At 35.9% G+C, this 15,689-nt stretch overlaps 1 protein-coding gene across 1 annotated transcript in view; it reads left to right on the top strand.

Moving 5' to 3' along the window:
* grik1b (glutamate receptor, ionotropic, kainate 1b) overlaps nt 1-15,689 on the top strand; it is a 52,307-nt gene that overhangs the window by 6,300 nt on the left and 30,318 nt on the right. Inside the window, exon 2 of the mRNA XM_067364649.1 lies at nt 13,774-13,941. Coding sequence (XP_067220750.1) covers nt 13,774-13,941 — 168 coding nt within the window. The remainder of the gene's footprint in view (nt 1-13,773; nt 13,942-15,689) is intronic.

Here is a 15,689-nt window from a genome sequence, read left to right as displayed (position 1 = left end):
TAATAAACGGAACATCTTTAGTTGACTGGTAGATTATTCATTTCATTTGTTTGTGTTAAATAAAAGGTGATCTGACGTTGAAATGAGTGCTCGTTGCCGCTGTTGTCAGTGACGACGGCTCGTGCACAGATGCGCGCTTCAGTCCCGTTGTGGAGACTCTAACTATTCGTTCCATTAAAACCACAAAATAAAAAGCACATAAACTTGCAACTGCCCTTGATATACAATCACTGATGAACGCATTGGTTTTAATGAAAAAAAAAAAAAAACTAGTATAGGACGGCGGATTCGAACCCATGAAGCTGTGAATATCTACTCATACCCAAGTATTATTCAACTCGCACGCTTCCAGCAGAGCTACGTACGTATACTGTCATGAAAAATTTGTATTATTTTTATGTAGGGATGTAACTATTGCATTAAAAGGGTTTCTATATGAATTCATGTCAATAAATTAAGCTCAATGTACCATTGAAACTGATTTGTGATGTCATATAGGTTATTTTTGGTACGTTTCGCCAAGTGCAGTGTAAAAAGGAGACATCCGATACAGGTCACTTTTAAAAGAAATGTAAGCACGTCGTCCAAAAAAAATCGGATATGGTCAAAAGATCGGATCCTTGCATTAGGACATGCAGTGTAAATGCGGCCTAAAAAAGGAATGCAATAATTTACAAATCTCATAAACTTATATTTTATTCACAATAGAATATAGATAACATATCATCTGTTGAAAGTGAGACATTTTGAAATGTCATGCCAAATATTGGCTCATTTTGGATTTCATGAGAGCTACACATTCCACAAAAGTTGGGACAGGTAGCAATAAGAGGCCGGAAAAGTTAAATGTACATATAAGAAACAGCTGGAGGACCAATTTGCAACTTATTAGGTCAATTGGCAACACGATTGGGTATAAAAAGAGCCTCTCAGAGTGGCAGTGTCTCTCAGAAGTCAAGATGGGCAGAGGATCACCAATTCCCCCAATGCTGCGGCGAAAAATAGTGGAGCAATATCTGAAAGGAGTTTCTCAGAGAACAATTGCAAAGAGTTTGAAGTTATCATCATCTACAGTGCATAATATCATCCAAAGATTCAGAGGATCTGGAACAATCTCTGTGCGTAAGGGTCAAGGCTGGAAAACCATACTGGATGCCCGTGATCTTCGGGCCCTTAGACGGCACTGCATCACATACAGGAATGCTACTGTAATGAAAATCACAACATGGGCTCAGGAATACTTCCAGAAAACATTCTCGGTGAACACAATCCACCGTGCCATTCGCCATTGCCGGCTAAAACTCTATAGGTCAAAAAAGAAGCCATATCTAAACTTCATCCAGAAGCGCGGGCGTTTTCTCTGGGCCAAGAATCATTTAAAATGGACTGTTGCAAAGTGGAAAACTGTTCTGTGGTCAGACGAATCAAAATTTGAAGTTCTTTTTGGAAAACTGGGACGCCATGTCATCTGGACTAAAGAACACAAGGACAACCCAAGTTGTTATCAGTGCTCAGTTCAGAAGCCTGCATCTCTGATGGTATGGGGTTGCATGAGTGCGTGTGGCATGGGCAGCTTACACATCTGGAAAGGCACCATCAATGCTGAAAGGTATATCCAAGTTCTAGAACAACATATGCTCCCATCCAGACGTCGTCTCTTTCAGGGAAGACCTTGCATTTTCCAACATGACAATGCCAGACCACATACTGCATCAATTACAACATCATGGCTGCGCAGAAGAAGGATCCGGGTACTGAAATGGCCAGCCTGCAGTCCAGATCTTTCACCCATAGAAAACATTTGGCGCATCATAAAGAGGAAGATGCAACAAAGAAGACCTAAGACAGTTGAGCAACTAGAAGCCGGTATTAGACAAGAATGGGACAACATTCCTATTCCTAAACTTGAGCAGCTTGTCTCCTCAGTCCCCAGACGTTTGCAGACTGTTATAAAAAGAAGAGGGGATGCCACACAGTGGTAAACATGGCCTTGTCCCAACTTTTTTGAGATGTGTTGATGCCATGAAATTTAAAATCAACTTATTTTTCCCTTAAAATTATACATTTTCTCAGTTTAATCATTTGATATGTCATCTATGTTGCATTCTGAATAAAATATTGAAATTTGAAACTTCCACATCATTGCTTTCTGTTTTTATTCACAATTTGTACAGTGTCCCAACTTTTTTGGAATAAGGTTTGTACTTTTTTGCAACATATATTGGTATTGGAAGCATTTTTATTCATTTTGGTTGCATTTTTGCCCCTAGCCCCGTTAATTTTAACCCCTGGAGTGTTTTCACTGTGTGATGATGGGGGACAGGGCTTTTTTTCGAGAGTAAGCAGAGGCCCGTTCTGTTGCGAGGCCCGTTTCAAGTGAAACAGGTAAAACGTAGCAAAGAACACTACTGCTTGCCTGATCAGTGAAATTATTCAAAGATGCTTTCTCATTATTTGATATACAAAATTTCTGATTTGTAAAATGCAGCTTTAAGTAGAATTTGTGCATTTTTCATATTTGAATGGAGTTTCATTCAGTCAGTAAAATACAACTTTGTTTTGAGTCAACAGTGTCAAAGACAAACCAAGGTTGTCCGTGTGACACGCAAACATTACAAACCCCGAGCCTGAAATCAATTAATTCCGATTTATTCCGCTTCATGGCGAATTGTGCAATTTGTCAAAGTCACACGTTTGATTGATGCTTTCATTTGATTAGCATCTCATTACCCAAAAGCCCCTGCGATGATGTCAGAGCTGAAGACATACGAGGTGTAGATGCTGATGCCGGTTGAAATCTGAATGAACTTCATGCACGGTGATGATGTGTTTAAGGTTCATCAAGTGTTTCTGAAATTGTGCCCAGTTTGTTTCCAGATTCTAAGATGCATGTTTGTTTAATTGGTCTGTGATTGGCTGATTATATAACAGGTCATACCATTTCTCTCTGCTTAAAGGTCCAGCCAATTGTGTATAACTGCATATTTCTGAAGGTTAGAAATGTAGCTCTTTTTAATGATTTTTATAAAAACTATATTCAGGTTCAGATCCATCTGCCCTCTGAATCTGAGAACAGCAAAATTCAATAGAAACCAGCGTAATCCGAACATCATTTCTGCCAAAGCAGGTCAGAATAGTGGAACGCTTCTCTAATGAAAAGCAATCCTCATTTGTGCTGCTACATCTCCGCTGGAAGTCACATGAAGGTGAGGATCTTGGAGGAATCTGGCATGTTCAATGATTCTTGCTTGACTGCTCAGCCTTACATTTTCATCATTGCTGTAATTCGCTTCCATAATGCTCTGCTGCTTTTGAGATGATATTTTGCCCTATACGCAAATGTCAGAATAGGGTTTTGAATAAGATCCTTGAGATGACCTCCATCTTGTTTTTGTAAATAAATAAGAGCTGCACATGAACAGGAGAGTTTGAGAAAGGAAAGACTTGTTTTACTGGAAGTGAATTTCTTTGCTGCTGACCTTTGATGACCCTAACCCCAACCATACTAATAAGTAAAAATGATTTTAGATAAACATCACATTTGTGTTTCTTTTTTTAGATTTATTGCTGAAGTAAGAGTGTTGAAGTACTCCTGCATTTTATTGTTCTGTGATCCAGAATAGCAGCACAGCTGAAAGGTTTGTTTGAGCTGCGCCCTCCACTGTACAGGGGTGAATTTCCATTTCCTTTTTGATTTGCACTCATGGGCGTTTTTCCAAATAAACTTCCCTCGCCCACTTGACGAAGTTGAACGCGGGAAAAAAGTGCTTCGAGAAGTTTGCGAGTATATGTCTAAAAGTGGAGTTAAACACAGCCTTGGTGTGAAAAGGCCTTTATGTTTGCCAAAAATATAACATTTTTTGTTGTTGTTGTTATTAAAAACTAAAGAAGCAAGTCCAGCCCAGCTGAGAAAAAGTAACGCAAAAGTAATGTGTTGCATTACTTTACATAAAAAGTAACTAAGTAACGGAATTAGTTTCTTTTTTAGGATTAATGCAATACTGTAACACATTACGTTTAAAAGTGACTTTCCTCAACACTGCATAAAAGACTGTAGTGGAACTGAGAAGCGTACAGTTAAGAAAGTTATCTGGGAAATTGCATCACCAATGCAAATACAGATATAAACAGTGAACAGGAGAGTTGTTTTACTGGAAGTGTTAAAAATTAAACTGAAAAATGTAATTAAAGTGAAAAATAAAAATATATATATTATTATAAAAATTAATAAAACAATTAAAAATAAATAAAATAAACATATTTAATTTAATTTAATTTAATTTAATTTAATTTAATTTAATTTAATTTAATTTAATTTAATTTAATTTAATTTAATTTAATTTAATTAGCAGATCCTAAGTGATTACAATGCAATTTACAGAATTATCTGCCGTGGTGGTGGTGTCAAGTATTTAAGTAAATGTAATTAGTAACTGTACTTTACTAAGAATCAAAGATATTAAAAACATTTACTCCTACTTGATTACATTTTTGAATAAGTACATACTTTTTACTTGAATACATTTTGTGTGGCACCTAACTTTTTCTGCAGCAGTTTATTTCTGCTACAAAAGAAGCAATATCCCCATCTACAGGGCATTGAAGGTACTATATCCTGTGCGTTTTGCCCTTAATCCGTCACCAAGGATACTTTACACGAATACAAGTGCATCAGCAGTTAGTTGTGAATCAAGGGTGTTTCATATATGAGATGAAGACCGATGATGAGGCTGAAACCAGTACAGTGCAAGTAGGCTTTGACTATTTAATTTTACTTAACATTATTTTTTGTATCTGTCATACTGATGAGAACATTTTAAAGGTTATTGGTTTTTATGCCCTTTTTGAGCACTTGAGCTTAACTGAGACTTGAGTGTTTGTAGGCGTTTAAGAGGCTGTTGTGTCAACATTGATTTATTGCAATTTTGAGGTGTTCAGTTTTATTTTGATTTTAGAAAATAAACGTGATTGCTCTCCTCACAAATCAACTGTTTCTTATTTTTCACTGGCATCATGTCTCTTGGGTGTTGAGGACTAGTGCATGTTTGAGCCTATATACAATACGAGTAAAATACTGAAAATAATGAGTTTCTTTCTTCTGTTGAACACAAAAGAAGATATTTTGAAGAACGTTGGTAACGGGACAGATGACGCCAGCCATTGACTGCGATAGTATTTATTTTCCTTCTATGGTGGCTATCGTCAACTGTCTGGTTACCAACATTCTTCAAAATATCTTTTTTTGTGTTCAACAGAAGAAACAAAACAAAACAAAAAAAAAACATACAGGTTTGGAACAACATGAGATTGAGTAAATGATGACAGAATTTTCATTTTGGGGTGAACTATCCCTTTAAGTACTGTTAAAATCAGAGATTTTTACTCAAGTCGTATTGGAATTGGTGATTTATAACTTGTAATGGAGTCATTTTCACGGTCAGATATCAGTACTTTTACTCAAGTATGGTTTCCAGGTACTCTTTACACCTCTGGTTATCTGCTGGGAAACGAAATGCTACCAATTCAAATACACTTTTGAGTATTCCCAGATATAAACAATGAACAGGAGAGTTTGAGAAGGCAAAGACTTGTTTTACTGGAAAAAAAAAAAAAAAAGTTATACATATATATATATAAAATAAAAATAAATGGAATTTAAAAAGTTAATTTATTTAAAAAAACATTTAGCAGATCCAGAGTGATTGCAGAAGTGTTTGAGCTTGAATGATGACTCCAGGTTAATCGTCAGGTGTTCGGTGGGGTTTCTCTGATTATTCAGAGCGTCAGCAGGAAGCTCATGTCAACAGCGGCTCCACGCTGGTACACCAAATCAGAGAGGTTTACGTGCGGTGGCTTGTGGAAACTGGTCACTTTGAGGTATTTTAACTGCAGATTTGCTGTTCATGACAGTGTTAGTTAATCTCAAAATGGTGCATACAGTGTGTTTACAGACGTGGATTAGCATGTGCTCAAGGTGACTGAATTTGTAGAGAGTTTCTACAGTGTAAATAATCCTATAATGGTTTGATGCAGGAGCTGTTTTGATAGTAAATGTGCATTGGCTGGAATTTTGCCTTTTTATTTGAAAGATAATAGAGTGTCCACTTTAGGTTGTCCTCGAATGGTTTGTACTGTAAAGTATAAAGGTACTCTATGTTACTGAATGTTTTCTATTTTCATATATCATTGTATGTAAAGTATGTCCAAGCTCAGCAATGCAAAGAAAAAAAAGCTATTTTTTCAAACCCCTTGTGTTTGTTGGCCCGTGTGAGGCAGTGCATTTCTTTCTGAAGACATTGACTTTACACACAGCTGTGAAAACCAGGTGCCTTAACCAGTAACCCGGCAACAAGCAGATCAGGACCCCGTCATGGTTGACTTCCTCGCTGCCTGAGAAAGAAACAGCTCTTTTTTAAGTCTGAAATAGAAATGGCATTTAATTAAATAAATAATGTTGTAGTTGCAGAGCTGCTCTGCATTAATATTCTAAAACAATCTGGCTGGAGAAGAATGAATGCAAAAGTGTGTGATTGCTGTCATGTATTTTCATTCTATTAAGGGCTTGTAGAGGTGTTTATGCATTTCTAACCCTATACAAAATATCTTAAATGTCATATGTTCAACATGAGCTAAATATCTGTCATGCACTTTATGGCTCTGTTCAACAACCGATAGTGCAGTATACTGAACATAGGCAACTGACTTCTAAGGAAGCATCCTAAAATAGATGAAATAGAACATCATAAGTGACTTATTTGAAACAACCTAAATAGGGAGAAACTTTATATGTCATACAAACAGCACTCCTCAATTTATTTCAATATTTCGGCTAGAGAGGCACAATATATCAGCCACCATATTGGCATCGGCCGATATATGTTTATTTTTAATGTTATTGTTATCGACCCGATAAGAAAATTTAGCCGATATATCAAAGCCGATAAGTAATGGATTAATTCCTTCAGATGAGACACTTCAGATGCGTAATGTCCACCATTATGGTTTTGAATTGCTTGAAATGTGATTGAAATCACTTCAAAAAGGAAAATATACAGTTAAGTACAATATACAGCACAAGTCTGTCATATAGACTACACAATATTATAATGAGAACATTATAACTGTGTGCTGGGGACATGGCTTTTAATGGTGATACTTTTGTTTTTGAAACCAGGTCTTTTAAAAATTATATAAAAAATTGATTTAGATTTATCGGCCGATATATCGGTTATCGGCTTTCAAATATAAAGAATTATCGGTTATCGTATCGGCAAAAATGTTTATATCAGTGCATCCCCATTTTTGCCAATAGCATGTTGCTAAGCTAATGATGCTACTCTAATAGGCATTATATATAGAGATGCACCAATGTATCGGACAATAATCGGTATCAGCTGATAAAAGCTATTATTTATTGTTTAAAAACAGCCGATGATCAGGGCCGATTATTTCCTGTCAATCAAAAAGGTGCAGAAAAACCTACTGAAACTCATACTTTGTGTGAAGAGAATATCTCATGTTGAATTTAGGGCAAGTTAACGCGACAATAAGGCATTAACAGTTAAAAATAGCTACATAAAGTAGGCTCTTTTTGACCCTATGAATCACCCATAGTTCAAGCCAGGGTTGCCAGGTCTGCAGTTTTCCCTACACTAAACATTTTTTCAATGTGCTTCTGTTCCAAAACCTTGTGAGCTGCCTATCTAAACAACATTAAGGCATCATAGGTTGTTCAAAACGATAGGCAACATTACGCTTCCATATAAGATACCTTATTTCGGCAGCATCCCATTGGAGAAATTGGAGAATCAATACCACAATGCACTACGAAGAGCTATGATTCAGAATGATATTGGCTGATGCCAATGCCAACACCAATAGTTTGATTTTTCTTATGGAGAAAAAAAACTCTCCCAAATAATACTACAAACTATACAGAGAATTTATTAAAATATCATTTATTGTTTGAATTTCATGATAAAATTGACAGAATTTGAAAGCCTAGACTTTATTTCTTTTTAGAAGTAACAAAGCACAAATCTACGGAGCCCCGGACATGACATGCAGGAAAAAAATAGTAGGCTAAATCGTGCACACGATTTACTAATTCGTTCCCTCGATTTACTAAAACATGCACACGATTTACTATTTTGTTCCAATTTAGTAAATCGAGGGAACGAATTAGTAAATCAAGGGAACGAAATAGTAAATCGTGTGCACGACTTAATTTTTTTTCTTGCATGTCATGTGCGGGGCATGACAAATCAGAGATGCGTGCTACAAATCTTTATCGGAGTGTCTATTTACACTAAGTGCAAATAGCCTGCCTTGTTGGCAGAGGCTGTTTACACTAACTCCGCCCACTGACGTCTGGTTGGGCCAGACAAAATTATGGAAGATGCTGGACTGTCAACAGAAGCAATAGTGTAGGGGTAAGGGGTGTGGCAGATATGGAGGACCAAACCTGCAGAAATTAAAAATGAATAAATGAATAAATAACTGAATAAATGAATGAATATATAAATTAATAAATAGATAAATAATGTGATAACAGGAAAATAAATTGATTAATAAACAACATGATAAAATAAATATTATTTATTTTTAATAAAATTTATTATTTATTTTTAATAAAATTTTCCCCCCTTAATTTATTATTTTCTGCTTTTGTTTTAATTATTTCTAATATTATTTATGTATTATTTTATTTATTTTTTCCATTTATTTTATATTTACTTATTTTATGCATTCATTTATTTTTATATTTATTTATTCCAATATGTATTTATTTCCAGATTTATTTATTGTAACATTTATTTATTTCAACTTTTTAAATTTATTTTCGTATTTATTTTTACATTTCTTTGTCATGTATGATAATTAGGTGGGTTGGTCTTGCTTACCATTGGTTCATCATTGATTGAAGCGCTTGCTCGATTACTCCGGCTGGCTGTGTAGTGACAGGTTGTAGCTCTTGCGCGTTATTTTCACGACAACAAGGGTGACACCATAGCGTTCGTTTAGTTATCTTACTTCTGGTTGAGAGGGACCTAATGCTAGTCTCTAGCCGTAATCCTATAACTGTAACGGTAGATTATATTAAGCGGTCGGAGTGTTGCGCTGCACTTTACAATTCAACACCCACCGCCTTAAGACGAGGAGGAGCACCTGAGGCAATGGCTGAAGGCGCTAAACTTGAAGTGCCCACATTTCATGGACGGGAAGCTGACTGACGAACACCCTTACCCGAGAAATGTCTCGGCTACGATGTTCCCGTAAAGAAGTCACGACAGATGCTGAACAGGTTGTCAGATTCAGGTAAGCTAACTTAGCTAGCCATGTGCTTGTTAACCTAACGATAGATTTGTGAAGTCCGTTCTATGAATTTGAGATCAGTAATATTCACAAAACACAATGAATCTTGCACTATTACCATTGTCACCTGTATATTTCATATTTACGATAGTACATTTACTGTAGTGCTATGGTACAATAGTCTTACAGTAGCTTACATTATTCCTGTAAATTACAGAGATTGCAGATGATAGCAGGCAATCTAGCAACATCTCTCATATTGATATTGATGTACGTATCAACACTAGAGTTAGAGATTGTGTATATACTGTCTCGTTTTTAATACATCTCTCTCTCACACTGTTCTGTTCAAGTATGAGTGGCATTGTATATTCATTCTCATGATGTATTATTACTAATGTAAAAATGTGTTTGGTTATACTATTTCCACAGATGCATCGATGAGCGTCAGTGATGTAGACAACAGTGAAGATGCTCACATCCACATGCCCTGAACTGTGATGCAGAAACACAATAGGAGGATCCATCTGTCTCTGACCACAACTACACATCAAAATCACATCTCAACCTGAAGCCACCTACATCTGAGATGAGAACACAATGCGTTGAGCCGGCGCCATTGTACACAACTCTGAGAAACCATCTTTGTCAGCACACAGGGTTGACATCGGATGTGTTTCATTCAGTCGCCGAGCACCTTACCAAAACATACACCAACAGCTTCCAGCTACACACTTGGGATCAGCTCCTGATTACTGATGAAGCTGTGTCTTAATTTATTGCAGGGTGATCTTGCTTAAAGGTTTGGTGTTTCAAATCCTGGTGTTGTGATAAATTCACAACTGCAAATTCAGAGTTCCTGGAATACCTTCGTCCAGGCGCTGAAGTAAATGCAGACAGAGGCTTCACCATTACCGATTTCCACTATGAAAGGAAGGTGAAACTCATCATTCCAGCATTCACCAAGAGAGGCTCTCCGAAGAAATCACCATCGCCAAGTGGTCATATGACTGAAAAACTTCAAAATCCTTTCTTAAAACAGTTCCAATTAAACTCACCCCTAAAATTGATCATTTAGAGAATTTGTCCTGTGTAACCTAAGCAACATAATTTCTGATGTAGAGTAGGAATAAGTGTTAATTTGTAAGTGCGTTCCACTTCTGTCTGTGCTGTAGTTTTGATTTAACTAATCAGTGTAAATAGTGTATGCAGTTATTTTTTATAAACCTTTACTATGTTACTTATCTGTAAAGTTATTTCTATAAACCTTTACAATATGATAATGTTATCTTTTGTGAAGTTTTGTTTTAATCTTTACAATGTGGCCAGATGTTAGCTGTCAGTAATTTCTTATAAAACCATATAATGTAAGCTCTGTAGATTCCCCCTTAAAACTGGAAGGAATGAAGTCTACTGATTTAAATGGAATAAGTCATGTAAAGTTTGCAAATAAATTCCATCTTGGTTTATTGCATATGAAAATTAAATGGTGAAATATTACATGAAGGTCAGTAAAAGTTCTTACAACTGATTTTATACAACTTGTATTAAATTATACATTTTCTAAAACAAATCACAAAGTTATCTCTTGTTTTACAAAGCTGATTTAAAATAATTCCAGTCTTCTTCACCTACACCCTCTACATGCTGCTCCATCAACTCCTGACAGTCCCATGGTTTCCTCTGGCCACTTCTTCATATCGTCTACCCACGTTAACAATGTCGATATGAGACCATCTGATCGTCGTATAAAGTTTTCTCCGTGCTCCCAATTTAAAACATTTACTGCATTAACGTTATTTGTCATTTTGCTAAAGTTATAGCTATTAATAATCTAACCAATCGTCCACTGAGTGTCTGACTCTAGGCGTCATCACCCTAGCGTCTGACGTCGACGGTTCCAGACTCGATGACGATGATGCTGTGGGGGATCACATAAGTAGCTTCAGCTTTGTGTTTTTATTTCTGGAAAATAGTTTACATATTTCGGCATAACGCGAATAACAGTATCGTTAGGTGAAAATAACTTACAACTCTACGGCTGCCGCCATTTTCGTTGCAAACTACGATCTCTATCGTTTAGCTGGCCTGACGATTCTGTGCGTAAGCTCTTAACCAATGATGCACTGAAGCTACAGAAGGACCGCCTTCCTCATTTCCATGTTACATACGGAAAAGTAAAAATAAATGAATCAATAAATAAATAAATCTAAAAATAAATACATGTGGGAATAAATAAATCTAAAAATAAATGAATGCATACATACATACATAAATAAATCTAAAAATAAATGTAAAAATAATATATAAATATAAAAATAAATTAAAAAAAAGTTTTAAAAATGTATAAACACAGAAAATAATTAAGGGGGAAAAATGAAAAAATGAATTTTATTAAAAATGAATTATATTTATTTTTTTGTCATTTATTCATTAATTTATTTTCCTATTATCACATTTATTTACCTATTTATCTATTTATTCATCTATATATTTATTTATTCATTCATTTATTTATTTTTAATTTCTGCAGGTTTGGTCCTCCATAGGCAGAAAGTTTGAATCCACCTTTTGTTGAACTCGCTCTTTTCCCATCACATATCAGACCGGAAAGGCATTAATTTTGTCTAACATGTGTTTAATAATAAAGTGTTTATCGGTTAGGGTTAGGTGTAGGGAGGGTTTTATTGTCCCAATAAGGCAGCATCCATTTAATAATTTTAATAAATATAATCATTTACACTATGTCATTATTTCATACCATGTACAACAACAATGAGGTGCAAATAGTATCTGCCACTGTTTATATGTATAAATAGCATCTAACCACTGTTTACTCTTAGCCTATTGCAAGGGAAATAGATTCTATTGCTATTTGTACTTAGTGTAAATAGCCTATGCCAAGTATGTTTGATATACAAAGATGTCTGTTTTTTTTTTTTTGTTTTTTTTTTACAAAATGCATGCTTTACAAAATGAATAATGCAATTAGTTTATTCAACGTATCATAAGATAGAAAGCATCATTAGAGCAAACACGGCAGCTGATGAAGCTGTCAAGACCAATGAAATGAATTTGAACAGTTCTACAGGAATGATTTGAACATCTGAAGCTTTAGAACATATTTGATTTTCATGCCCTTTTCACATAAGCCTGTAAGTGGTTCTGCTTGAACAGCCACAGTGAAATGTCATTACCTTGAGTTTACCGATGAGAAAGTCTGTATTTTTATCCCTCCTGTGAGAATGAAATATTCCCAGAGAAGAGAGCAGCTCCTGCGTGGTGTGGTTTGCTAACCGTAATTAACCCTGGAGTTTATAGGGTTGGATTTGAGCGCGTGTTTCACCCACACAAGGGTCTCTCAGTGTGAAAGGTGTCACAGCGCCAGTGGAAAAAAAGGTCATTCACAATCAGAGCCCAGAGGGGAGGCCTTGCCCTCTCGTTCTTTACCTCTCTTCTCTTACAACATCAATCACACAATCTCTCAAAAAAAATCCTGTTGAAGTTGTTTTTCGAGGTGCTCGCAGCCAATCGCTGGCGTCTCTGAGGGCTGATTGTTCTCGAGTTGTCATTTATAAAAAAGGCGAGTGATAAACGACGTGCTGATTTGATGTGATTTGTGGGGAACAACAAAGGTCAACAAAACAAGAACAATTTTGATTTAAAGAACTATTTTAATCAAATATCATACATATTTAAACAATAGATTTTTTTTTCTCATCGTTATCCAATAAAACTACTAACTAAACACATAGTGTACCACTAGAATCTCATTTTATCCCATAGTTAACAGCTGTTTTCACCCTTTGATAATGTTTTGTGTCACTTTAGGCAGGGTTGCCAGGTTTTTACAACAAAACCCGCCCACTTGCTACTCAAAATTAGCCCAAAACTATCCCAATCCTTTATTTTTAAGTGTATCAAATGTCTCTAAATGCATATAGTCAGCAATGCTTGTATGTTGTGCATTTATCACCACACTATATGTGTTTTCTCAGAGGTTTGACTCGTAATAATTTGAACTTGTGCTCCAGTACAGATATGCGTGCATGCTCTGCACTAAAGCAGATTTTGCATTTATTATTTGTTTTGTCATATTCTGCCTGTAGTTGTCATGTAGATTAAAGGTTGTTTAAGGATTAGAGACGTCATGACCGAAAATTCATAAACCGTTTTGTGCTGCCGCAGCTTGAGCAACAACAGAGATTATGAGACAATCAGGATGGCTTGTATCTTAGGGTAATAATTGTTTCAACCTTCACTGTACACAAACAAGTTATCTTTATAAATGAACATTTTATTGCATTTTCTTATTGGTGTCTACGTTTCAATTTTAGGAGAAGCATCTTTTCTTGTCTGAAGCATGACTGAAAAGTCAAAGAAAGTCTTCTGAGCTAAGATTTGAGATTACTAAAGTCTTTTTTGACCAAACTATGTTTCCTCTTTCTGTCTGTGCAGGTGGGATTTTTGAGACACTTGAGAATGAACCGATTAGCGTGGAGGAACTTGCCTTCAAATTCGCTGTAACCAACATTAACAGAAACAGGACTTTAATGCCCAACACCACCCTCACCTACGACATCCAGAGAATCAACCTGTTCGACAGCTTCGAGGCCTCCAGACGAGGTTTGATACATTTACACATTTGACAGACACTTTTATCCAAAGCAACAGATCAGTTCATGCATTCCCTGGGGACTGAACCCATGAATTTGGTGTTGCAAGCACCATGATTTACATTTGAGCTACAGGAATGATAGCTAAAAGAGCTTAATACCAGTCCTGCAGTTTATTTTATATAAATGCATTTAAATATACATTAAAAAGTGATATGATCGATAAGTTATGGCAGCATATGTTTTTCCATTACTTTAACTCATCAAAATAATTTAACCAATTTCAACTTCATTTTTTTAAGTTGTACAAGATTCAACTAAACTCTTTAAAGTGAAGGTTCTTTATTGGCATTGATGGTTCCATGAAGAACCTTTAAAATCCATGGAATGTTTTCAAAGCACAAAAGGTCCTATATAGTGGAAAAAGTTTTTTTAAGATTATAAAATGTTCTTAACACTAAGGGTGTGTTCACACTTGTAGATCGGTTCTCTTGGTTCTTTTGGTCCAGACGAAAAAAAGAAAATGATACATTTAGTCCTGGTTCGCTTAGCATTCACACTGTCATTATCCGGGTTTCCACTAATGATGAACTTTTGTGATATTGTTGATAAAAAATTATTGCGAAATGACGGTGTTTCCATTTACCGATGTTATTCTTCTAAAACATAATTTTTACTTCTTACTATAAGTCATTAAAAAAATCATGTCAATGGATGTTATTAGGTTTAAGTATATTACAGAACTGTACTAGCCTTTATTTTTAATTTAGGCATTTAGGCATGTTATCCAAGCATTAATGGCAAGGAAAGCACTTTATACTTGGGAGCAGCCATGTATGTGGAGTTTCTGGGTGTTTCTCCCCCATATCTGCTTCGAAATTGTTGCATTTCTTTAGAATCCAGTATTCCCGTAATTCCTTTGTCTTTTATGAGTTTAATAAAGAGCACTATCTCATCTTCGTGTCCAAGAATCCGCCTTCTTTAAAGAATGATCGACTTTTACAAACGCCAGTTAACCTGTAGATGCGAGAAAAAAAAAAATTCCATTGCAGTTTCACGAAATATCCCTTTTTCAAATTGCCTGAAAAAACACCTCATGCGAGTGTAAAAACGTGTTTGCGATACATGGGAGTTTATGCAAAATTGACGTGTTTCCAATGGCCGTATTTTCAATTTGCAATTTCTTTTTGAAAGTTAATGTAAACACAGCTATTTTTAACACAAATCCTAAATATACAAAAATGGCTGCGTACTGTAGATATTGCAATGGAACTTGTCGAACATCTAAAACAATGCTGTGTTCTGTGCTAAATGCGCTCGCTGTATGTGGTATATGATGGAGTTGACAACTCATTAAGAGCTTATCAAAGGAATCCCTGCGTCAGACACACAAACAAAGATCGGCCGTGAGGAGATGTGGTTCTGACGCCTGTACAGAACTGTGATGGCCAACATCGCAACTATGACGAGAAAAAACAGGTATTCTTGAGCATTCTCTCCTTTTTAGTGTCGCATCTTGTCCAGTTTTTGGTTTGTTTAGATGTCTTTGGTCCATGTTGCGTTCATATTTCAGTCGAACCGCACCAGAGTTCATTTGGAAGCGGGCCGAGACCCATCTTTACAGTGGTCTTGGTTCGCTTGTTTGATGTGCACCAGGGTTCAGATGGAAGCGTTCACACTTATCCACATGAACCGCACTAACTGCAATTGCACCAGAGTTTGTTTTAATCAAACCAAACCTGACAAGTGTGAACACAC

This window comes from Chanodichthys erythropterus, chromosome 17 (assembly GCF_024489055.1).
Source record: "Chanodichthys erythropterus isolate Z2021 chromosome 17, ASM2448905v1, whole genome shotgun sequence".
Taxonomy (NCBI): Eukaryota; Metazoa; Chordata; class Actinopteri; order Cypriniformes; family Xenocyprididae; genus Chanodichthys; species Chanodichthys erythropterus.
Note: the sequence above shows the minus strand (reverse complement) of the source record. Positions and strands in the feature narration are given on the sequence as shown.